Source organism: Nilaparvata lugens, chromosome 2, assembly GCF_014356525.2.
Source record: "Nilaparvata lugens isolate BPH chromosome 2, ASM1435652v1, whole genome shotgun sequence".
NCBI classification, from domain to species: Eukaryota; Metazoa; Arthropoda; class Insecta; order Hemiptera; family Delphacidae; genus Nilaparvata; species Nilaparvata lugens.
The window spans coordinates 75,510,128-75,536,153 of record NC_052505.1 but is presented as its reverse complement, the minus strand read 5'-3'; the positions used below and the strand labels follow the sequence as shown (position 1 = coordinate 75,536,153).

General features: G+C 34.8%; 1 protein-coding gene across 1 annotated transcript in view; it reads right to left on the bottom strand.

Moving 5' to 3' along the window:
• Window positions 1–26,026, bottom strand: part of LOC111056679 (Down syndrome cell adhesion molecule-like protein Dscam2) — a 262,768-nt gene that overhangs the window by 221,891 nt on the left and 14,851 nt on the right. The window contains exon 2 of the mRNA XM_039421737.1: window positions 978–1,024. Within this exon, the coding sequence (XP_039277671.1) occupies window positions 978–1,020 (43 nt within the window). The 5' untranslated portion in view covers window positions 1,021–1,024. The remainder of the gene's footprint in view (window positions 1–977; window positions 1,025–26,026) is intronic.

The following is a 26,026-nucleotide window of genomic DNA, read 5'->3' as shown; positions in this document are numbered from 1 at the left end:
TTCACATGAACTACTTTGCAGCTTTCCAGCTGCTTGAATGTACAAAAAGTAATGGATTCAACTGAGAAAATTATGCATCAATTGTTACTTTCAAAAATGGAATAGAAAATAATGGGTTATCTGTCTGCTTACTTGAAGTGCATGGAATGAAATCATGCCCCAACATATACTTCACATAACATGATAGTTTTGGATTGAAACGTTCTCATTGAATAGAAAAAAGCAAATACCCAATCGAGGAATCGAGGGATGATGAAATTGAGTATGTTGAGAAACTTTTCAAACAAAAATCCAAGACTACCTGTATGAGACCTGAGTAGGAAATCCATTCACTCGTCAAGTTTGATTGCAGCCAGCGTTTGCTTCAGACAATCAATCAGCTGAGTGATAAGATAGTAAGCTCGAGTTCTCCACCCTCTCCACCTAGCTGTCAATTTGTTAACTGAAATCTCCTGTAGCCAAGTCAGTTTAAACTAACTGAACCACCTCGATGAGAAGGAAAGATGCTTATAATACTGATTAATTATTGATCAACGTCACTAATTAATTGATTGGAATCAACAGCTCAACTGTCAACAACATCATCAAGTTGGATGTACGATCTATTATAGTTGAAGAAGTTTAATGTTCATGGTAACCGAATGGTTTTGAGTAGTTACCAAGTTGCCATATTATTAATTTGAGAGCGGAGTAAGTGATCGAAGTGTTTAGAGCAAAACATGCATGAGATTGACGGCTACAACTACCAATAAACTACTAACGACTCCATGTAACAAATTATTATCAATATCCTAGTAGTAAGCCAATTTTCTATAACCGATTATACAATTATACAACAATCCAACAATGGTACAAATGCAGATGCTAAGGTATGACTGATAGTTGGGAGTTGTTGAAAATAAGACTGAACCATTGTAAATAAAATTTTGGTATGCATCAAATCTTGCTATGTCAAACAGAATGTATCATTCACTTACCTATAGCTGTTGTAATGAGCATCAACAGTATTTCGATTTGCATTTTTCTGAAACATAGATAGAATATCAAATTAGTTCAATTAGGCAAGAAACGGAAGGTGGAAATTCATCAACCAAGGGCAGGAGTCACAAAAATGGTAACAATAATACTAATGAGTTAAATACTAATGAATATTCATTGGTATACTCATGAATTAATATTATTGAATGAATGTAAGATTATTTTTTGTGACTCAAACCAGAATCACAAAAATGATCACAATAATACTAATGAGTTCTTACTCATGAATTGAGGTTACTAATGAGTAAAACCATGGCCATACTATAGTTTTCTTTCAGAGAATAGTTCTCTTCTATAGTGAAACTATCAATTGGCCATGTTCAAACATAACATGATTAATAATTTGAGTAATATTATCGCTCCAACCAAGTCATGCTCCGTCTCCAATACAAGCCTATGGATGCTCATAATTAGTCTGATTTGTCAACATTATAAATAACACCACAACTTTTGATCAGGGAAAAAATATCTTAAAGATGTCAATTCAGGTAGTACCAGACTCAAGCCACATAATGACGCGTTCAGTTTGCGACAAGTCTAATACAGGACTTTTTAAACACATGATTGATCAAATCTTAAAGTTTTTCTGATCTATCAGCTTTTACCAGTTTTAACTTACACTTTACAAAATGAAAATATCCTTTGATCATATATAATCTCCCAATATCAAAACCATATTAACGAATCTATTGTGTTTTTTGTTTTAGAAGAGCTGTTCTCTGTTGATAGTAATAAAATTAATAAACTGGAGCACTTCCATATATTTCCAAACTCAACCATTGTATAATTCACATCAGCTCACAAAATGATCCACAAAAGCATCAACATACAATCCAAACCTTCTGTTAATCAATATTGGAAAAACACATCCGTATACAATTAATTATAGTTATTGATTGGACTTATTAAAATTAATTAGTGAATTATTCATTCACGTATTATTTTCCTGGAAGTTTTTCCCTTTGATCCCTCAAATCTCCTTTTTTATACATATTGAAACTCTTTTTACTAAATATGCAATGGAAATAATCCGAATAAAATCAATATTCATGTTATATTCCACTGTAACCTTTTAGTTCCGCAATAAATTGCTCCTCTAACTGCACCTCCTTTCATTTCACTGATCTAATTAATACAATCAGCTTAATTATACATCGCATTTTGACTAGCTTATATATCATCGTGAGTATTTTCAAATATTCATTTGTAAAATCACTCATCATGAAAATGATTGAGAGAGGCAAAATAGGTGATACAGTGGAATCATCTTTCAAGTATTATTGATTATTTCTACCTATCATCTTTCCAACTTGACTCATTTAACTAAAAGTTAATGTGATATTACTCCAATAGAATGATGATAAATTTGAAACCAAAGCCGCAATTCCTACTGAAGTGACGCGGAAGTGGCGTGGCGCTGACTTTTATAACTTCCATACAAACATATGGTTCAATGCAGACGGAAGTGGCGTGGCAAAACGCCACTCCAGTTTGCATTGCACAATATATAATTATAGGATTGGCGTGGCAGTGGAAAAAAGTCAGTGCCATGCCACCGCCACGTCACTTCAGTGTGAATTGAGCCAAAACCTAGTTATTCAATCATGATAGTGTGTTCCTCCTCATCTATTAACGCACTTTACGCCAATAAATATCGTAATTTGACTTTATACATTCAGTGAAGAGTATGGAATCATCCAAAGCTTTAAAACCGAATTTCAACTTTCCAATCAGGATAATGTATTTCCACTCATTATTGGCGTGCTGTGAAGGTACAATACACACACTACATGCAGAGCCCATTATTGCTGTTGAAAGCCCTGATTACTCTGGAGATTTGCTTTGTGCTTTGTAGGAGAGAATGCCCCGCTCTGCTCTGCGCTTATACCTGTGAGAGCAACGGTAGCCCGGGTAAGTTGATTTGTAGTTGTCTCTTCATTCCATTGTTGACATGGATCAATAATTTGATGAAAAATTTATTCGGAACAGGAAACAAACGTGTGGTTGGTGTTTGGTCCTCCCCCCTCCACCCGTGTGACGAGCTCAAACCTCAAACAAGAATGAAATATTCAATAATCAATGACTGGTGCTGCATTTATGGCGGATACAATATTCCACTGCTGGTTTGATCGCAAAAATGCAAATTATATATAGAGGAAAAGTATTTCAGAGATTTTATAGAATTCCCAAAGAGTTGAGTTCATTGTTAGCTATTGAATGACAACATTACTTCTCTAGAGTTACTTCTTTAGTGAATATTCAATGATGAAAACTCTGGTCCATCACACTTACACAGTAATCAAGCTACTCCACTTTCAACTTGAAATCAGTTTTTGCGTGCTTCTATTTTATAATTCAATCATAATAAAATGATGGGTAGCCTACAGGACCCGTAGAACCGTAAGTCTTTTTTTTCCAAATGTCTCGCTGCCAAATTTCGCACTACTATTCAAGAAGTTCAATGAAAATATGGGGTCTGGTGATTTGCACCATACACTATGCACTTTTACACATCAATCTGTCCTCCTTATCTCCCACTCAGGTTTCTTCAATTAAACAAACGACAAAAATGGGTACGCAAAACTTTGTTTTGTAACACATTAATATACTTCAACAGGTTCATTTATTTCAACATATTTTTAAAGGAAGCAAATCTATTTATCAATCAATTCATTCGAAGATGGAATCACAGATCATAAAATTATGATTGGGAAAGAAAAACAGGCTTGGCGCAAAACTATTTCATTCCCAAATTTTGTTAATGAATAATAAGTCCAAAGAATAGGTTATTTGAAATAGTGAAATGGAATGGGAAATCGTCCTGAAACGCTTATAGCCACAAAAATGGAATATCCATAAGATCTATTACTGTTGTAAGAAACATGTATATATTCGCTGAAATCACAGTGATAATAATTAATTGTTTTGTATTGCTTTTGGAATTTGAAACTGGAAAAATAACGCATACAAATTTATTGACATCGGAAAGTATACTCAGTGTCTGTCATCAATTTTGTGAGCGTATTTCTACATGAGCAATGCAGTTTTATTAAGGATAGAAGAATTGACAGATATGAAACAGCAATAATTGATGTTAATCTCACCGATCATTGTATGTTAGGTATTGTTCATAGGAAGTATAATAGAAAACAAAATGACTCTGAAAAAGTAACAAAAAATGTCTATATAGATTACGAACTAGTCAATAATAAAATTGAAGTAATATATGAAGACTTTGCAAGAATTAGTGACGTCAATCTTTGTTATCAAAAGCTAGAAGATATTTATATTGAATAATGCAATTATTTAGTTCAAAAACTAGAATTGTGAATAAAAAATCAGCTAAAGCGCAATTAATTAGTCCGTGGATAACTCTCAAGCTATTGAATAAATTAAAAAAGAGAAAACAACTTTATGCTATTGCAAAGCGAAGACCCTAGGCTACTTTCACACGATAGGAGACGTGCAACTTGAACACTGAACAGTGTTCACGTTTTTTGTCGAAGTACATTGAGTCAAATCGTGTCTTTCACATGGTGACTTCTATCCAGGCAGGAACCTCGTTTTGTCACGTCTTTTCCCCTCGAGGCAAGCAGAGGCGAGATCTAACAACTACGCCGCCGTTTGCTCAAAGTATGAATCATCACTTTTTTCTCAAAGTCTAACTTCCTTAAAAATATAAATAAAAGATTTCTGATTTCGGATTTGGATTCAGCGACCCCAAATTCTTTATGGCGTAAGTACCGTTTTCGAAAATATCCGAAAACAAGGAAGTTATGGCTGTTTTTAATAAAGCTTTCTATTATCATATAATTATACGGTAAAAACGAACAGGTACTGTACTATACAGTACGTAAGTACTGTAGCTATTATGATACAACTTACACTGTATTCGTGTAGGAAATTTGGTAGGTTATTTATCTTGATTTCTGAAAATACCCCAAAATAAGGGAGTAAGATAACTTTGAAAAACCAAAGTTTTCCTGCCGATTGAAGAAACATTAAAAATTAGTCTAAGACATATTATGTCTTAGAATAAAAACGTGTAACAAATATCAGATCACTATTCAAGCTATCAAGCTTTTCATAAATTTATTTGTCTCCTCATGGCAGAAGGTTTGCGCCCAACGTTTTCACTTAAACATTTCTATGATTAAATTGTGATAGAGAACATTATCGTATTGATCTTCTGAATCCAGTTACATGTACATCGATTTTCGTAAAATTGATTTTTTTACCGTTCCTATGAATTCTAAGAGTTCTATGGATTGTTTATACAGGTTCATCACAGGCCAGGCTGGTCTGAGCTATTCATGACTTTTTTTCAGTATGCATTATCAACTCAGCAGTTCTAATACACAGACATCACTACTTGGAATGCCATGACATTTTCTATTCTTTCAATTCCTATTATTACCATAGATCGATTCAGATCAGCACAATGTTTATACTGTATGTTCATAATAGATTTTTCTGATTGTAAAAAGAAATGGTCAATAATTGTTGGGAATTTAAAGTGATATTCAACGATTTGAACCTGATAAATTGGATTGTTGAATGACAATTGAAATTCAGTGAATTTTACTGTACAACATTCCTTTTCCTCCTATTTTATTGGGTGATGAGTGGAGATGATTTATGATTTCATATTTCGATTCATCTTTTCATAGCTCAATATTTTTTTGGAAAACTAGAACTTTTAAAAATTAAAAATGTTTATGTTTAAACTTCTCAGGTGTTCAAAAACTTCTTAAAACCTTTGCCTGTCCCTTTGTGAGGCAGGAGTATTATTATCTTAGTACGTACTATATAATCATATGATAATGGAAAGCTATATTAAAAACAGCTATAACTCCCTTGTTTTCGGGTATTTTTGAAAATGGGACTTACACTTTAAAGTATTTGGGGTCGCTGAATCCAAATCCGAAATCAGAAATCTTCTATCTATATTTTTAAGGAAGTTAGACTTTGAGAAAAAGTTATGAGTCATACTTTGAGCAATCGTCGGCGTAGTTGTTAGATCTGTCGGCTTATTCATAAGATCCCCATGTGAAAGTACAGGAGAGCTGCAAAATATGAAATATGATCTTCAGTAATATGATATTCCAGGAGCGAGGTCTCTGCCGTGTGAAACTGGCCATAGGAATCCAGGGTGATTCAAGCAAACAGTGGAAGATAATTAATAGTCTAACTGGAGTTACAAAGAATAAAGGTATTGAAGAAGTTAGCTCTCTGATGGAACAATTATTTCAAAGTCACAGGACGTGGCAAGAGAAGTGAATCAGTTTTTAATTGCAGTTGATAGAAATAATACTCTACCTGCTTCAAGTTTATCAGTACAAGATAACAGCCTAGTTGAAAATGACAGTCATTTGTTTTATCTGTTTCCTGCCACTGTTCCTGAAGTTGTTAATGTAATCAAAAGTCTGAAGTCTGATCTGTAATCAAACGTCATCTGGTTGCGATAATTTCAATGCTAAATTAATAAAAAATATCTCGAATTCTATTGCACCATTTATAAATGGTGTTAATATCATAATATTATTGATCATTTAATGAACTTAAGTTTTGAAAAAGGTATTCTCCCGGAGAATCTCAAATCAAGTGTTATTGTACCAATCTTCAAAAAGCAAAACTCAATAAAAATAGATAATATAAGACCGATTAGTTTGCTTTCAGTCTTTTAAAAAATAATAGAGAAAGTTATGAGAGTAAGATTGACTAATTTCTTTCTAAGAATGAATTTTATAAGTGACAAACAGTTGGGATTTCAAAAAGGCGAATCAACCAAAGATGCGTTGATAAAAGTAACAAACTATATTTATAATGATAAATTGAAAACTACTGGATTATTTGTGGATTATAAAAAAGCTTTCGACCTAGTGGATCATAAGTTTTTATTGAAAAAATGGGAAGTATTTGAATAAGAGGAGCAGCACTAAATTGGTTTCACAGTTTTTTAATGGGTAGGAAGCAACAGGTGCACATTGGACCATCTCAGTGAACCGGAAATGGTAATAATGGGGGTACCCCAGGGATCAATACTTTCGGCAACCTTGTTTTTGATATTTATCAATGATTTATTAGGCCAGAATTTCAATGGTGATGTTTCTGCATTTGCCGATGACATAGCAATTTTTTATACTGGTCAAAATCCTCAGGATATTTACAATAAGGTAGTTCAGGACCTTGGGCTGCTGAGTGGCTGGTGTTTTGAAAATAATAATATGGAAATGAATGTTGGAAAAACGAAGTATATAAATTTTAGTACCAGACCATTCGATTTCGACTGTAACTTGATTTCATGATAACAAAGAAATAGAAAAAGTTCAGCAATTCAGGTATCTTGGGTTAATCTTGGACGAGGAAATGGGATGGAATTACCAAATTAATAAATTGCATAATAAGATGACAATGTAAATCAGGAAAACTTCTGTTATGAAAAAGTAAAGAATGCTATACTATGCATTGGTGCATTGGTACACTTGAATTTGCAATATGGCATAACATGCTGGGGTGGAACCTTTAAAACGTTGGTAAAACCAATTGGAATTAGAACTACGCAAAATCAATTTATAAGGATAGTTCTGAAAAAGCCAAGGCGTGAAAGCTCTTTTTCACTTTATAAAACAATTAATGTCTTGCCGGTTCAATATCTTTTTGTATTCAGGGTTCTGCGATTATTCTATGAACAAAGTGGGAATATAGATAATACGGGTACAGATAACTTGATTTATAATACTAGACGAGCAGTTTCAAATTTTTTTAGATCTCAAAAAGTTAGTACAATGATTTTCAAAAAAAATTTAGTTACATGGGTACACAATATTTCAATAGTTTGCCAATAGATATCAGGAAATGTAATAATAAGAATAATTTTTTAAAGAAAATTAAAGCATGGCTATGAGTCCAAAGGGATGCTGATGTTATAAGAGTTAACCCGGTTTGAAATTTCTTGTATTACTGTTTATTTAGAATTGATTATGTTGATTAGAAATTTATGAATCCAGTTGTTTTTCAGTTCATGTATTGTTTTTGTATGCTGCTTTGCTTTTTGTTAATTGTATGTTTGTATATCATTGTGCTGTACGGAGAATGTTGTCTTGTTATATTTGATTTTTTGCTTCTTGCTGGTTATCTTGGCTTGTTGGGAATAGTGATTGAAGTTTAGAGAATGCTACAGACGTCGTGCGCTAAAATGTCTGTGAAGTGATGAACTGAATTCCAAAAAAAATCTAACTTATACGTCTTAACAATTTTTTCGTAATTACAATTAAATACTCAACTTGTCAAAGTGGTCATATAATTTGCAAAACTTAAAATGAATGTCAAGTGAAATTTATGATAAAAATAAAATTATTTATTTATTTATCCATTATTATATTTATTGAATGAAGTTATATAGACTTTTACTGGTTTAATCGGATTTATAGAAAGGCATAACCAAGTATTATTCCCATGGTGCAATTTTTATTCTCCAATATTTAAATGTACAGAACTTCACCAACTACTAGCCTACAGGCTACGAATGTTTTTTATTGATTATCATCCACTGAATCATTCAACTAATACATTTCATCTAATGACTGAAGGGGGAAACTGAATGAACCGAGTGTAGCAAGCTCCACGTTCACGAGAAAGCGTTCAAAACATAGGAACAATCGATAAACAACGTGAATCGTTCATAATATGTGATATGAGTTCATAATCTATAAACGACCACAGTATTCCTGGAATTCCTTTGGTACGAGTAAAATCAAATCTCCCAGAGTGATTTGAAACCACATCCATATACTGAAGCTGCTCAGTCCTCCCAGTTTTAATATGAATAAAAGTGAGGGTTGAGCTTCAGCTTTGATCTTGCTCTGTTATCATATAGCTTTATTGTCAATATTCATAAATATGATCACGTGGATTTGTATCTCGGATATTGAAAATTCTTTGTCTCATGAAATCATTTTTTCATGCCAACAAATATATATATAGCGACTAGTTTTTCATTTGCAACAAAGAGATGCTGACTAAGTTGAAATATATTGATGATGATTGATAAACCTTATAGTTCCCATTAAAATCTATTTCATTCTACTAGGAACCTCATCCATCATAAGCTACAATATTACATTATTATTGATACTGCTGAACAGTTTTAATTCTTCAGAATAATTGATCGGCCACGTATATGAGATTGATTTTGGAACCAAGGATGGAAGGAGCTATTTATGAATGTCTAAACCGAGATTGGTCTTTTCGTCTAGGTCTTTGTAACTGATTAACTGAAAAGTATATGAGTAGGAACGACTAACACAAAATGATTGATCAATGGTTCAAAATTATTCCAGAAAAAAAGTAAACTCGTATGGCTTTTGTTGGTGAGGAGTCCTTGCGAAAAGGTCCCTAAATATATAATCTAAGCTGTCAATGGGCCTCACGACTGTCATAGGCCGGGAGCGACAGTTTAACGTGCCCGTCCGATAACTTGGGAGTGACCTGGATAAAAAACGTTTGTTGATGCGAAGGTTTGATCCCATGATCTCTAGGCTGCTACGTAAGCACTCTATCTACTAGACTGACTAGACCACCAATTTATTATTACAGAATAAAGACGTGAAAGGCAACGAGGAAAGGGACAATTCGGTCAAATTACAGACTGCTTCAAAATTGAACACATGCAATAGTAATGTGATTTTTGGGTGTGACAATGGAGCCAGAATGGCTGTCTTGTTCAGTTAAGGAACTTGACTAATGATTCATATTACAGAAGTTGGAATATTGGTATGTCCATACCAATTCCATCAGTAAAAACAATATTCACACTGAAAAATAATATTTTCTCATTTCCTAGCTGAAATGCACATTCAACATTCAATTCAGTCGATGACAGATGTATTTGGCCTTGATATCAGGCTACAATCTGAGAAGAATATGAGTTCAACACTTTTAAAGTTGGAAGTAATGACTATTTCCAGAAAACACCACAGTTGAAAATGATACCAATCATCGTATTTATTTCAATTCATGATTCACCATGTTAACGCTTTATTATTTATGTTCATCATTGTTGTCATGGATTAGGCTTCTCAAGCCTGTTCCGGCGTCCATCTCTTCCTCGGTCTACCAATACTTCTTCTGCCTATTGGCTTGTGGAGTAGGGCATTCAATGGGAAACGGTCTTCAGGCATTCTAAGGACATGATCTGACCACTTATTTCTATATGTCTTTACAAATCTACTGAGAACAAATCCTGCAGGCTTGGAAGCAGCAAGATGGCGTTCCCATCATCAAGCTAGCCCAACGCAGCGTTCGTACCGCGGCCTGGGGACTTCTCTATTACTGACAAGCGTCAAAAAAATATTCATGTTATATCGATATTAGCGTCACTTTTGTATCTCATTATCCTTTTTAATACCAAGGAAAACTTTACAAGAAATGCAATACCAACAGTCGTTGCTTCTAAGAGTGATACTTTCTAAAAACTTCCGCTGGTAGAATAGGAATAACTACTGATACAAGCGGGCAACGAGTACTTGGAAGTTTCCGGATAAGACGGTGGACGGTTTATAAGGTGGTCGGAGGTTGAGAGTTTTTATGGGAGTGTAAGTGCCAGCTCGGTCAACAAACGCGCCTTCTATTCCAACTTAATTTCGCCCCAGGATGGCGTCTGCTTTTTCCAACCTCGAAAGTAATTGGGAGTAATAAGCACCTCCAAGAAAACGCTGCTGGAGCCAACTTATTCCAAGTTCTCTTCGTCAGCTATTCTTTGAGCTTAGTTTCGTAGCAAGGAAAGCATTAATACTGGAATTTCTGTATTCATTTTTGATTGAAATTATCCAAACAGATCGAGAGATACTCCTTAATGAATCGATCTAACACATTCAAATTATATTTCAACGAATTTATCATGTACAGTCTGAACAATCCACTCAAAATCTCAAATAATTTTATTTACTTCTATCAACTTTTATCAAATTCTTTTCACTTCTATTTACTTCTATTTTGTATGTTCACTTTCTTTATTCACAGCCAAGTCCTGAAGGGAAGGGTATCCCCGTTACCCTTTCTGAGAATGGACATCTGAAGGTCCAAAATTCACCGTTTCATGTGAAAACATCACAGTAATATCTCAACTTTCGCATATTTCATCATATTTATTTGTTCAATATTATTGTAAAACTCTTCAGGTTATTAATATGATTCACCATGTTATTTCATTCTTACTCTGGTTATCTTTTTTAAACGCTTGAACATAAGTTTAATTTTGTTTTGTTGAACACATGAATCTGAATCTGAATCTTAATAGGTAGATTTTTTAGCTTCAAACGTTTGTGTTTTCTTGAATACAGTACAATAATGACTGTAGCCTACTCTTGCATTTTGAATTGATAGATTTGATTATTGGCAAATGATTAACAGCCGGGATCTTTTCCGGAACGTATTGTTATTAAAAATTATTCTACGAGGAACGTATATTTTCTACGTAGGAACATATTGTTGCTTATTGTTATAAAAAAGCCATGAAGTAGGCTATTCAAATCAAGTCCAAATCAATAATAGATACTCCACTACTATTCGAAAATTAATTAGATCGTGATTCATGATTTTGTTCCATTTATCGAAGGTTCATATAATTACAAGGAATAACTTATATCTCATTACATAAGTACTTTTCCAAAGTTATTTCAGTTGTTTTTTTTAAGTAGTAGTAATTTCTAGGGAATATTCACTGAAGAAACATCACTTATCTACTTCAAAACAAAAGCTTTGTGGAAGCAGAAGAGAAGTTCTCGTGAAGCAGTTATTGTTGATGAACTCGAACACTCACACCAGAGACGTTGAAAGATGAATATCTCATAAATCCGGCACAAACATTTCCTGAAAGTTGAGAAAGTTTTGTTGGGAGTTCTGTGTGCTGTTGAAATGCTCACACATGAAGTGACACATTTTCTAAGATATAGTCTGAGAAAATCCGAGCTGCTCACAGTTTGGAAAGTTTTCTTACAAGGGAAGAATCAAAGACAGGCTTTGACGTTGATGGTGAACAACATCCACTCTGGTTGATTCTGAAAATTCTGAGAGACCAGCAATCTTGACAGTGAGGGCCATTCTACATGTTTGAATAGGTTTTTCATGATCTACAAAATATTTTGCTTGATGTTGACGATATTTTCACATCTTTTTGAACTGTATTCATGGAGGTGATGGTGATGACTTTCTAATCATAGCTTTGTTGTCAAGTTCGAAGATAGTTGGAAGATAATCACATCCAAGTTTCCCGGATGATTTCGAATTTATGATGGATTGATAAATGTACAAGTCAAGTTAGTGTAGAGTACAGGTTAGAGAAATAGTTTTTGTCAAATTCATAGATACAATAAGAATTTAGAAGTCTTCAGCAGCAGTAGTAAAATAAGAATATTCGAATTCGGTCAACTTGATCAACATGGGTCCACTTTGATGTTATACCAGAACGCTTCACTTAGGCTACGGAAAAGCCAACTCAAGGTCACGAGTTCGATTCATAATCCGACTGGAATATCAGTATCATCTCTCGTACAATTCCTCACAGTTGAGCAATAGCAGCAGGTAAAAATAGTTTCATGATTCATCAATCAAACTCGATGGTATTACCTCTTTTTTATTCTGTCTGTTTTGCTAATGGTTGTTTCTCAAACTCCTTAGCTGACAAGTTTAATTGCCACGACACTGCCATACCAAAATATACATACTTCAAGGCAAAACTATACAGCAACAGACGAACATAATGCAGAAAGACGGAGGAATTCCTCCTCAGTTGTTCGAATGTTGTAACGCACACAGACGTTTGTATGCACAATGTATGCTCACATCTGCATGCAGACATTTGATTTTTTTCTCCCTCTGTCTGCATACTATATTAAGGTGCGTACAGACTTTCGATCGCTCTGCTCCGCAATCGAACGTCACTCGAGCAGATCTATTGATGATCGACCGGGGAGCAAGAGTGGAACGCGCGAACATCTAACATCTCCCGTAACGTTCATGATCGGTGCGAGTGCGTAGCGTTGGCGAGACGAGGGCAGAGCGTGCGCGGAGCGGGTTGGAGGCGCGTATATCTGTACGCACCTTTACGTCTGTTGTTGTGTGCTATGTCCTTGGAGAACATTATTCGTATTCTTCTCCTCAATCATTATCATTACTCATTGATTAATTTTGGATACAAGTAAATGAATTTTTTGAATCTACAATCCGTTTACAATGTTTTTATGATTGCGACTTATCACGAATGACATTGTATTGCACTATGGCTGCATAATTTAGATGCCTTTTTCTCCGCATAATAATATGAACTGTATTCAGAGCACTGCTTATCATTATACTAACTCATCAAAGGACGAGTTAAAGTGAACAGAACTTTCCAACGATCTTGCTGTAGGTTGATTAAACCATGCGATCACTCATATAGTTATTATAAATCAGATAGCTTTCAAATTACTTTGAGAAATAAAGGACCAAACCGACCAAGGAGTGCAACTGACCATCCTCCACACACTTTCAAGCTTCATTGATTGCAATAGTATTGAACTGTCACATCCTATTTCGGCTGAACATTCTGGAGCATAATAGACGATGACTGTCGTGTTGGAACTTATCGCTATTAGGATCCTAGTCAGTGTGTAAGTTATAGAGCAAGAGAGACAAAGAGATGACGTAAGAGAAAATGGGAGTGATGCGTTGGTGAGTGAAAGAGTAAGTTATTGAGTGAGTGAGTGAGTGACTGTGAGGTGGGATGGCACATCATGTTAGACGCATTATGGTTTTAGAGAGTGTGGAAGAGGTTGGTTAAGCAGCTGCAGCAGAAGCTGTCGTCAAACGATGTAATCTAGTGGCAAGGAGTGTAGCAGAACTTACTACTACTCTTGTGAGGAGAGAACATCACCGGAGTTCTGTCTTCTCTGCTCTGCTTCACCCCCAGTGACTAAGCGATCTATCCTGAAAGGTAATCAGAAACTCATCAAGCAGCTAGCTGGGCTTTATAGAAGCATTACTTTGGCTCACTGAAATTCGTATCCATTATCTCTATAGGGGCCACCATGGCTAGCAAGTTGACGGCAGAGGCGTCTTTAAAAAGCTACTTCTCATCTTCCGGACGTGTTTTTTTCGCGCTCATCATAATATTTTCCAATTGGCCAGAATCGCGAAAAACAAAGAAAAACTACCTGTGCCTACAGTTCTACCAGCTGTGCTATTTTTTGTAGCTAAGCCCCTAAAATGGGGCGTAGACTAAGTTGAGGCCCCCTCTCACCCATGTTTTTCCATAATACTGAATGAAAGAAAAGACGAAAGTCTTTCTAGCAAACTTGACAAAAAGTTGAAGATAATCGGATGTGCAAATCCAATGTTAGAAAGATTCCGGATGTTCTTTTTTGACAATTCAAATGATTAATTTTCAAATCTCTTACATCTCATTATTCATACTTGGAGTCTTGCAAATATTGCATTTCTGATGATACGAGTCATTTTATTAGTATAATAATTGGAGACCATTTTCTTCTACAGCAATATATTATAGATCAATTGATAAAACATGGAAACAGAAAGTCAATAGGCAGGCGGATGTGCTAAGTCTGGGCTTAACTGCTGCTAAGCAATTCGCACCTTCACATGGTTTCAATAGGCTAATCGGCATTCCATCTAATATTTGTACATATTTGACTCAATTAATTCAAAATAAAGAGAAGTATCCATGTGTAGATCATGATTCTGGATCGATAATGAGTTTTAGATTTTCCAAGAGAAAATCTCAGTTCATTGTCCTGTAATTTAAAAACTTCACTTAGCTAGAAGAAAAAGTCCAGCTTACTCAGCTTTATTTCATAAATTAGCTAATATTTCTCATGAATTCCACTTCAAATGAGAGTGCTAATGAATATCCTTTCCAAACCCACATGCAGTTTTCACCAATTCATACGTCTGCCAACTGACGCGTGAATGAAGAGAATTTTGAAAAATGGAACAGCGGAGGAGCAAGTCCTCGTGCTTATCCATCCTCATTAAATTACAACAGTTCACTGGCTGGCAATACCGCGAAAAAAATGCTCTTCACGAGACTCATCCCAAATAATAATGCTGATACAACTGATTGGAAGGAATAGGCGTGGGAGAGGAATGGGTGATGAGTGGGAGATGAGGGAGAAGAAGAGGAAGAAGAAGAGGAGGTGGAGGAGGAAGGAAAGGGGAAGGAGAAGGAGGAAGAGGAGGAGGAAGGAAGAGGAGGAGCAGAAGCGATAACAGAGAAGAGAAAAAAGGTTATCAGAGAGAATGGGTGGGAAAGAGGAAGGATAAGTGGATGGTTATGAGAAAGAAGAAGAGTCCTCGAATCTGAGGCGGATTTTAGCTGAGAACCATATCATTCAGAAAGATCTGTCACAATTGTCGAATTCCTTCAAGATAAATTGGCTGCTTATTCATACTTAGATCGTTCACATACTCCCTCTATTCGTAATAATGTTAATCACTATTATCCAATCAAAAAATGGGGATTGAAGATGATAGGAATATAGGCTCAAGTGTCTTGAATAAGTGTCTTTGAATAAGGCAACCTATGGTTGCCATGGCAAAATTGTAACGTGCTATAAATTTTCTGCTCTGAATTTATTGTCTAAATTCAATATTTTCTAAATTTGGATGAGTGGTTTTGTGTTTTGTTTCGGTTTTGTATATGTTTGGACATTTTAACATCATAATGAACTTTATTCCCAAGTGAAAAGTGTAAATTTAAAGTATTGTACTCACTATAACCTTACTGTCCGGTTTCCCATTAGGGAACTTTGGACTATATACGGCGAGGTGGAACTACCCTTGGGTCTCCCCACCATTCAAAGCCATATGCTAATAATAATAATAGGCCTAAGTATTCGGAAAATCATACAATCGAGCTCTGATGCCTGGTTTCACCAATCTTGATCAATAATGTAGCCAAGTTATGATCAGTTAGACCTTAGTCAAAATTTGACTGTTCCTTCAAACATACAACTGTTCCACCAACCTCGGGATTGATCAAAACTCCGTCGGTCAAATCTGAACATGGTCAATTCTCGTAGCTGTACTTTTCTGAAGTTAGCTTGCATGTTAGCTGGCTTGCTATTGGCTACATCTGATTTTGATAGATTGGAATTAATGAGATATTGCAATTATTCAAATGCTAATGGATTGTATTATCATTAAACGAAAATCCAAATTAAATGATGTAATATAGTAAGATTCTCTGTAGTCAAGATTCTACGACTATGACTGTCTATTCGTGAACGTGGGCTCTTAGTGTTTGAAGCTATGCTTTCGTAATCAATAAGTTGGGTTTATCAATAATAAGCTTTTATATAATGTATATTCACATCAGTATTGAGAAAACCACTATTGGAATATAGTTTTCTATTCGTTTTTCAACAATTCAAAAACGATAACATGTAAATATCAAACTCTTCATCAATTTTGAGATTCATAAATGTGATCCCATCTGTAAACAGTGATATTATTTTATCATCAACTAGATAGATTAGAAGCTCACCATCTCCATAAACAGAACCTCAGAATTGGGTAATAAGCTTGAAACCATTTTCCACTTGTGCTCTGCTGTATTTTAACGCTTTAATCATATCCTGATGCGTTCTCACTGTCTATGAATATTTTACTGAAAAAGTTCCGCTTGGGTCCCTCCGAGCTCCATTTGTAATCATCTGCTCCAATTATTAATGTATTCATCAACTTATTTATCAATTACTTTGCACTCCAATATATTGAATCCCAATGAGCATACTAATAATTAATGATGTCTACTACCTCTTTATTGGACTTGCTGTATTGGAACATGGAATTAATTCTGTGGGTCACATACTTATATTGGGATATGTGTATATCGATAAAAGTATATATACAGAGCATTACGTCATGATATGAATGAATCGCGAATGATCGATTCGCTACCGAAATATTCATGAGCAGAGCGGCCTACACATTTGTGGCGGATCGACTACTTCATTAGGCACAGCACTTCATTATCGAAGTGGGCTCATGGGTCTGTACAAGTGGAATGGCATCAATTATTTCGAAGTATAATGGCAAATAATTCAATACGAAGGTAACACATTAATTTTTCGGCCCTGATCAATCATAACAATCATGATATGTGTCATGATGGAAGTTTTAGCTCATTGGTCGGAAATGGAATGATGAGAATATAGTATAGGTATTCATTTGAATTAAGCCAGTGGAAAATAATTCATATTTGATCATCATTCATATTTAATGAGAATGCAATATGAGCGGAAACTCGAGTTTTGTATGTTTGAAATACTTAATTAGGTATTGAATTATGGTAGGAACTAGAAAAAATGTAGTATTAAAGCCACATTTTTTTCAAAGTCAATTTTCGTCACTTTGATGAAACGTTGAGTAGGTAAAAGCACCATGAAAGGTTAAAAAGAGTACAGGGTAGGCAACCCGCAATACGTGTATAGCCATTAGCAGAGGCGAATGAAAAATTTATTTTTTATCATTTACAATCAACCTAAGGACAAAGAAACAGACTACAGTCCAAAACTTCTTTTCATCCCAATTTCATAAAATAAATTGTCCAAATGAAGGTTATGTGTGACTTTCCAATTCTTCAGTAATTTCCACATTGAAACAAAACACAAACACTTGAAACAATTAATTTTGAATTAAGAAATATTAAGATCCGAATTGATAACAAAACTCCTTCTACTTAGTGCTCAAAACTGAAAAATAAATATTTATTTGAAATTTTGTTCCAAAAATTAAAACAATCTTCATTGTTTAGATCCATTATTATAATAAGTAGTACGGTATCCTTTTCTCTATGCCAATAGGAATAAATCAATTTATATTATTACAGTATGCATATATTTATGTTCATGTAATCAAAGTACGCTTTTGAAAAACTGTGTTATTTCTGACTGTTAGATCTAAAATTCTCTGAGTCCTTTTTGTTGGAAGAAATCGAACTTTGCTAGAAAAATTGTATTATCAATTGGATTATTTGATTCAATAATGACTCTCTCAAATTTCCATTAGAATTTCAGTTGCCTCAAAGCAAAACCTAATTTGAAAAATCCAATGAGAATTATAAAATCTGTGAAATAATTCAAATTTAATATGTGATTTGATAAATCAATCAAAGTAATGTTTGAAACGAAAAATGACAAACTGGGCTCAGTTCCCAATTTATAAGGAACTTTCTGGATGTTGAAACTATACAGATTGGAGTACCAATGATTTGATATTTCACAGAGTAGTATGACACTCACGCAACAATGACAATAATTTTCATCCATATGAACTTCGCTTAAAGCAGCATGTGAGTTATAATAATTGAGAGGAAGCTGATAAAAGGTACTCATTAGATGGTTTCCATTGTTTGTGTTCGGGCTGTACTGGAAAACAATTTTTCTCAAAATATGTTGGTTATACTTCTGAGGAAGATGAAATAACGTTTACTTTGTCAACGGTAAAATGAGAGGACTCAAGGTTTGTATTGAAGAGAGACCACCTAAAATTTAATAATATTTCACAGTAAACGCGATTCTCATCTGGCATTATAATGACTTGTTGAAAATTAAGGTATACATAGCTTTGTTTTGCTAATTAGAGGCTGTGATATGTTTGTTCACCTCAAGGCTCATCTGCGTGACTGCAATGTTGAACCAGCTTTGAGAAACAGAAACATTTTCAAGAAAAATGCTCTTTTGTACTCAACACACATTGTGTGTTTGTACGATAATAGTTCCGATGCTTTGGGTAACATGCATTATCATTATTTTCATCAACATGCTTTATCATGCTCCATTTTCATTAGACCAACCTTTCACAACTGAAACTATTATTCCTCTTATCCCTGTTCATTAATGTTATAATATTATACTAGTTTGTTTCTCAGTTTTAAATACTAGTAGCTCAATGAAACTTACCTACGTCCAAGTAGGTAAAAGTAAGTACGATTTATTAAGTATCTCTATATAAGTTTGAAACAATGTAAACTCCTGGAAAAATAAACTATACAAGTGAATTTTCAAATAATCGGCATGTGATTCAATCACTTCTTGGTATGATAGTAATATCAATTGTACTTTACTTTGTAATGTATTTGCATCGCATTATTCATCCTTTTTTTATGACGTATATCATGATTGTAAGTTGGGAACCGCCCAATATAAACGCACATTTTTCATCTTATATTAGTTCCAGTTTCCAGATTAAACCGAATCAGTCTGACTGACTGGCAACCAATCAGGACTGACTGGCAACAGGAAACCTGGCTAGTCATTGCTAAAGGCACGCCTCTCTTTGGCCCACTTAAAAAAATAATAATAACATTTTTGAAAATACTTGTATTAGCCGATTACTTCTTGTGCAGTGTTAGCTTCAGTTATCCAACAGCATTAGAAAAATAAGGGTATCAGATATTCAATACAATCTATTGTAGTGTAAGGAAGAAGGAGAAGGAGTTCACATTACGACTAATGGAAAGAAAAATCACGGACTCGGCCATTCTGAACATGTGTATTTCTGGGGTGTGTACAACCCAGAAAGCCATCAAAGGGCTTTGCTTATTGCTAGACAATGTGGGCGGGGTTAGAACTTTATTTATAGTTGTCTTAGGCTGTCTTATGCTAGCAGCTTGTGCGTTCATGTTTTAGTACGTAGCAGGTCTTGTTTATTTCGCAGTGGTACAGGGCCGGCCGGCCACTTCTTCCATCGCATCGCACTCGATATTTAAACTTGAACGTTGCTGGGAAAAAGTGACCGCTGTTAACAGCCCCAAGCAATAAAATGCTTCCTTCTAGTGCAATTCCAGACTTTCTCTCACTTACTTATTCCCACTCGCGTGCTCTTTCTCTCTATTTCTAATTTTCTCTCTTCCTACTCCTGTATTTTTTATATGCATCCATCTCTCCACCTGCGTCTCTTTCTCGTATTCCTCTTCCTCTATTCTCTCACTTATATAATTATATATTTTATTCTTCCTCTCTTCTGTCACTGTTAATGCACTTTTCCTTACCCTATCCCACTCCATCTATAATTACTCTCATTTTATATTTCCCTCTCACTAAATTAAGTCTTTATCCTTCTTCCACTTATTCTCTGTTTTCTGTTCATTCATTTTACTTCCATATATTACAATACTCTCCTCTGTTTTTCTCCATCTGTATCTTTCTCTCTTTCTCTATCACTTACTTATTCCTCATCTATCTCTCCTCGACTCATTATTTTCTTGCACTCTTCATAAAATTACTACTCTTCGTGTTGTATTTTTTCCATCTGTATCCTTTCTTTCTCTCTCTGTCACTTCCCAATTCCTCATTCATCTTCTCTCGACCCATCTTCTTCTTGCACTCTCCTTAGTATTACTTCCCTCCCTGGATGTAATTTATTTACGATCATGTCTTCCAGTCCCAGTCCCGGTCCCAGTTGGACTTCCGTATTGCCATCGTAGGCTACGATCACACTTGACATGATTCTGAAGAGTAATATGAAATGAATTTGTCATATATGTGCAGCACTAGTCGGAGAAGATTGGATCATGAAATATGTATTGAACACACGGAATCTCCTCACAAATATCCCACTCTCACTTCTCTGCGCGCTGGTTTTAGTTCTCAGTCCTCAGAGAGTAATTAAAAATGATTTCGAAATTCATTCCACGACCACAAATGGTCGTTGCCGCAATTAAAATGTGTAATCTAATTTCTACATGCTTTGATTCATTGGGTTGGTAGTTTACGGATCTGGATAATTTAATTTTGTGATTCTTCGATTTCAGTATACCAGTTTTATCAAATTTGTTCTATCTCAAATATTAATCTTCATCTGCAGCAGTCATGTCTGTAAGTATTTCTACTCTTATCTTTTTTCCTCTACTTATTGAATTTTGCTGTAATTGGTTCATAAAATCTAATCCAGTTCTTACTGCCGGAAAGCATGTAGTATGTTAAGAATTCTTATTCTCAGTACAATCGAAAGAGCCCGTTATTTTTTCATAGTATTTTAGAAACTTTCTATCGTAGACTGATTATATTACCCTGGAAAAACTTTGGGAACGCAGTTTACGAATCTTATAAGGTTCACCTACGGAGGCGTTGAATGGACAGAAGAAGTATGATGTCAAAACGACAATTATATTAATATGATTGAAGTCAGAATGCAAAATAAATAACAGTCGAATATTGAATACGATGAAACGTGAGATGAATTGAAAAACGATTTAGCGATATCAGTTGAAAGCTTCATCAAAAACTTGATTCTTGACATCGGATTAAGATTCATGGTGATCTGTTCTAGAAAAACACATGATCATTGATCGTTAATCATTGATAATATCATTGTTGTGAGAATGCAACTCTCTTTGAAGTATGATGGTAATTTCTTGGAAATCTAATCATACGTTAATCATCTTCAAGTAGGAAGAGGATTGGACGACTTCTTTTCAATAAATAGGTACGGAAATTCTTTTTTGTGGGGAAGAGAGTGATATACAGGAAGATAGAAATTCATAGGAAAAGGGAGAAGTGAATTTTTAATCAGATAAGATCAACATTTCAAAGATCAATGGAAAGGAATGAAAAGATTCCAATCCAATCTAATAAGTAGCAGTGTCCAATTTATACATTCATCCACAGCTTGGTTTTATAGCTGCAGCTTCCATATTGATTCCATTTCAATAATTGATGCTAATTTTATCTTAAATTATAGGTTCTATAAAATTTTCACAACAATATACGATAAAGGCTTCGATCCAATAAATTGATGTTCCTTCCCCAATCATTCATAGTTGAGAATGATATTGTATGTATCAATGTATGAATAAATGAATAAACATTATAGTCTACATTCATTATTTATGATAATCATGATATTTTTTTAAACAATTCAGTAAAATGTTTTTCATGATGATAGTTATCATCTTAATTATTATTTCACAACAAAAATTGATTCATTGCAGCAACTAGAGTAGCCCTTAATATTGTTTTCTTCTAATCAGTAATTTTTAATTGTTTATTCTAACCCGAAATCCTATATGTGAATAATACTATATCGATAACGATTCAATAAATTGTATAGTAACTGTTCACCTTTGATTTTATCTTCACACCCACCCAATCTGTTGTTTATAGTTTTAGTCTTCCTTTATCGTAATAACATATAGTTTCTTTCCCCCGTCACATATTTGGTAGAGGTCCTCGCTAGTTTACATAATTGATGAAGGTCTTTAGCTTACATATTTGGTGGAGGGGCCTAGCTTACATATTAGGTAGAGCCTCTCCCCACCGTTACAATCGAGATTATCTCGAATTATTGTATAGGGTTGATAAAGAGTAGAATAATATAATAGCCCCACTACGAACAATGTATGTTACCCAATAACATTTTCAAAGTAAGTATCAATCCATATAATTTCATTAACTTCAACCTCACACATTGATGATCAAGCTTGATTGCTCTTTTGAGATGACTATTCAATTTATAAAGTAGTATTCATGAAATTGACTAACAGATAATTGCATTTTATTAGCACGTCTCTAGTATGAATTATTCTTGTAATGCTTTATCATTTGTAAAATCTGACAAGGCATTTATTGTAACGGTTCCACTTGTTACTCGTTCCGCTACTACGTAGACATCATGTCGTCATTTTGTCCATCTGCGCTGTCCGGTGACGTCACAGTCACGGTTCTTGGCACTGCTGTAATCAAGTTGGTTTTCTATATTATTCGTCGTGTTATTTGTCGTTTCAATTTTAATATTTGTACTATTCGATTTTTTTGGAATTTATTTTGTCTTTAGGCATCTTACTTTCTAGATATTTGCTACTTTCTCACCAAACGTTTGTAAACGTTTCATGTACGTGGCTGGCATTTCCGTTTTCCTTTTTGTTGCTGAGCGTCAGTCTGTCTTCTTGTCTTTTGCAATGGTTCCTAGTCGAGAGTGCACTTACGCTCTCGGTCTAAACTTTTTATCCATATTCATCTGATCTACGAAACGTTTTTAAAAGTGAATTAGTCTTTCAAATTAATTCGTTTATTCTATTCTTCAATTGTGATTCATTTATTCATCGATTTCTTCACATATTTTCGCTGATAAACTTTGTCAAGTTCACAACCTCGTGTGGGCGTCAATTGCCTTTCTTCTAACAATTGGCTTCACCTCGTGAAACTCAACTTTCAAGTTCATCATCTCTACCGTTTGGAAATCAATCTAAAAAATTCACAACTTGAAGTCGGATTATTCATTTGGATTCCACATGCTCCTGCTCACACTTCCACTGGGGGATTTGCCTGCTGTGGTGGACGCTTCCATTCTTGTCATCGCATGGCCAGATCACATCGTCGCTTGCTGATGTCCTGTTCTCTTGGGTACTGCGGATTCCTTGCCTGTCTGCCTGGCTGCATCTCTTCTTCAAAATTTTATTCGGGTTACGTAAATCGTTCTATTCAATTTTCATTTACGCATGTATTACATAATTGTTCTATTGATGTCTATCTTGACATTCAATTCACTGAGGCCACCGACGCCTATTAATTGTTCTATTGATGTCTATCTTGACATTCAATTCACTGAGGCCACCGACGCCTATTAATTGTTCTATTGATGTCTATCTTGACATTCAATTCATTGAAGGCCCATGTCGCCTGTATTTAACTTGGACAATCATTACATTGTATTTAATAGCTACCCTTGGCTCTTAGTGTCAATTTAAGGCCACTGACGCCTATTAATCGTTCTATTGATGTCTATCTTGACATTCAATTCATTGAAGGCCATGTCGCCTGTATTAACCTGGACAATCTTTACATTGTATTTAATAGCTACCCCCAGCTCTTAAGTGTCAATTAAGGCCACTGACGCTATAATCGTTCTATTGATGTCTATCTTGACATTCAATTCATTGAAGGCCCATGTCGCCTGTATTTAACTTGGACAATCGTTACATTGTATTTAATAGCACCCTAGCTCTAAAGTGTCAATTAAGGCCACCGACGCCTATTAATGTTCTATTGATGTCTATCTTGACATTAATTCACTGAGGCCACCGACGCCTATAATTGTTCTATTGATGTCTATCTTGACATTCAATTCATTGAAGGCCCCTGTCGCCTGTATTTAACCTGGACAATCTTTACATTGTATTTAATAGCTACCCTTAGCTCTTAAGTGTCTATTTCAGGCCACCGACGCCTATTAATTGTTCTATTGATGTCTATCTTGACATTCAATTCATTGAAGGCCCATGTCGCCTGTATTTAACTTGGACAATCATTACATTGTATTTAATAGCTACCCTTGGCTCTTAAGTGTCAATTTAAGGCCACTGACGCCTATTAATCGTTCTATTGATGTCTATCTTGACATTCAATTCATTGAAGGCCCATGTCGCCTGTATTTAACCTGGACAATCTTTACATTGTATTTAATAGCTACCCCCAGCTCTTAAGTGTCAATTTAAGGCCACTGACGCCTATTAATCGTTCTATTGATGTCTATCATGACATTCAATTCATTGAAGGCCCATGTCGCCTGTATTTAACTTGGACAATCGTTACATTGTATTTAATAGCCACCCTTAGCTCTAAAGTGTCAATTTAAGGCCACCGACGCCTATTAATTGTTCTATTGATGTCTATCTTGACATTCAATTCACTGAGGCCACCGACGCCTATTAATTGTTCTATTGATGTCTATCTTGACATTCAATTCATTGAAGGCCCCTGTCGCCTGTATTTAACCTGGACAATCTTTACATTGTATTTAATAGCTACCCTTAGCTCTTAAGTGTCAATTAAGGCCACCGACGCCTATTATTGTTCTATTGATGTCTATCTTGACATTCAATCACTGAGGCCACCGACGCCTATTAATGTTCTATTGATGTCTAACTTGACATTTAATTTACTGAAGGCCTATGCCGCCTATATTACTGTATTCTATTTGTTGAGCACTATTTACAGCTCATTGTCATTTATTACTATTCCTTTTGTAAATCATTAAGATTGAATTTTGCAGCAATAACTTTCTCATTATAGCACTCAATCTATATTCGCAATTCAGATATCATTTATATTATCTTTTCGATTATTGTCAGGCTTCAATGGTCATTAATGTCATTGACCTAATTTCATTTAAATTTTGTATTTCTCTAACGTTTTATCACATGTTGTAATTATCCCAAGATTTTTCGACTCAATCTACTTACAATTGTTTTTTTGTATGTGGCCATCTGCCTATTATTATTAAATCTCATCTTGTTGACTCATTTGGTCTTTTATTGGCGTACTTACCACAATTCAAGCTATCAGTATTTCTATGCACAGAATTCAAAGATTTATTTGTAGGTATTAATAACAACCATCATTCACAGTCCACTGCCCTGACTTTGGATTCTGTCACATTGTTGTTTCTACGTTTCATAACATAATTTAAATGGATACTAGAAATTTCTACTCTTTTTGAAAGAATAATTATTAGTCATTAGCAATCAATATAGGAATCAGGTGGATAACTGAAGACAATTATTCTCTCTTTCAAAATTGAATAACTATCATCTGAAAATATCAGTGTTTCAAAAAAAAGAATTTCTCGAAATAGAAAGATTTCTAGAATGAAGTGTATAGTCTTTCAGTCTTTATCAAAACGGTAATGGTTTGTTTACCACATTCCTCAAACATTGTTATACACCGATAGAATAATCTTATGGTTCTCTCCACCAACAGAGCCCATACAAGAAGAATATGATAAGAATGAATAGGTCTCACTGTGATGATAGCGGTATACTATGATAATCTTCAACTTCTAGGCAATACGGAATCATTGAACGGTTTCAAAATTAATACGAAATAAAATCTAAAATCTCTGGAGTTGTGGAAATTTTAGCTGGTCCCGGCTGCCTAAAACATTCATTGGGTCATGTCAGAGACCCTCGAATTTCTCAGGTGCGACC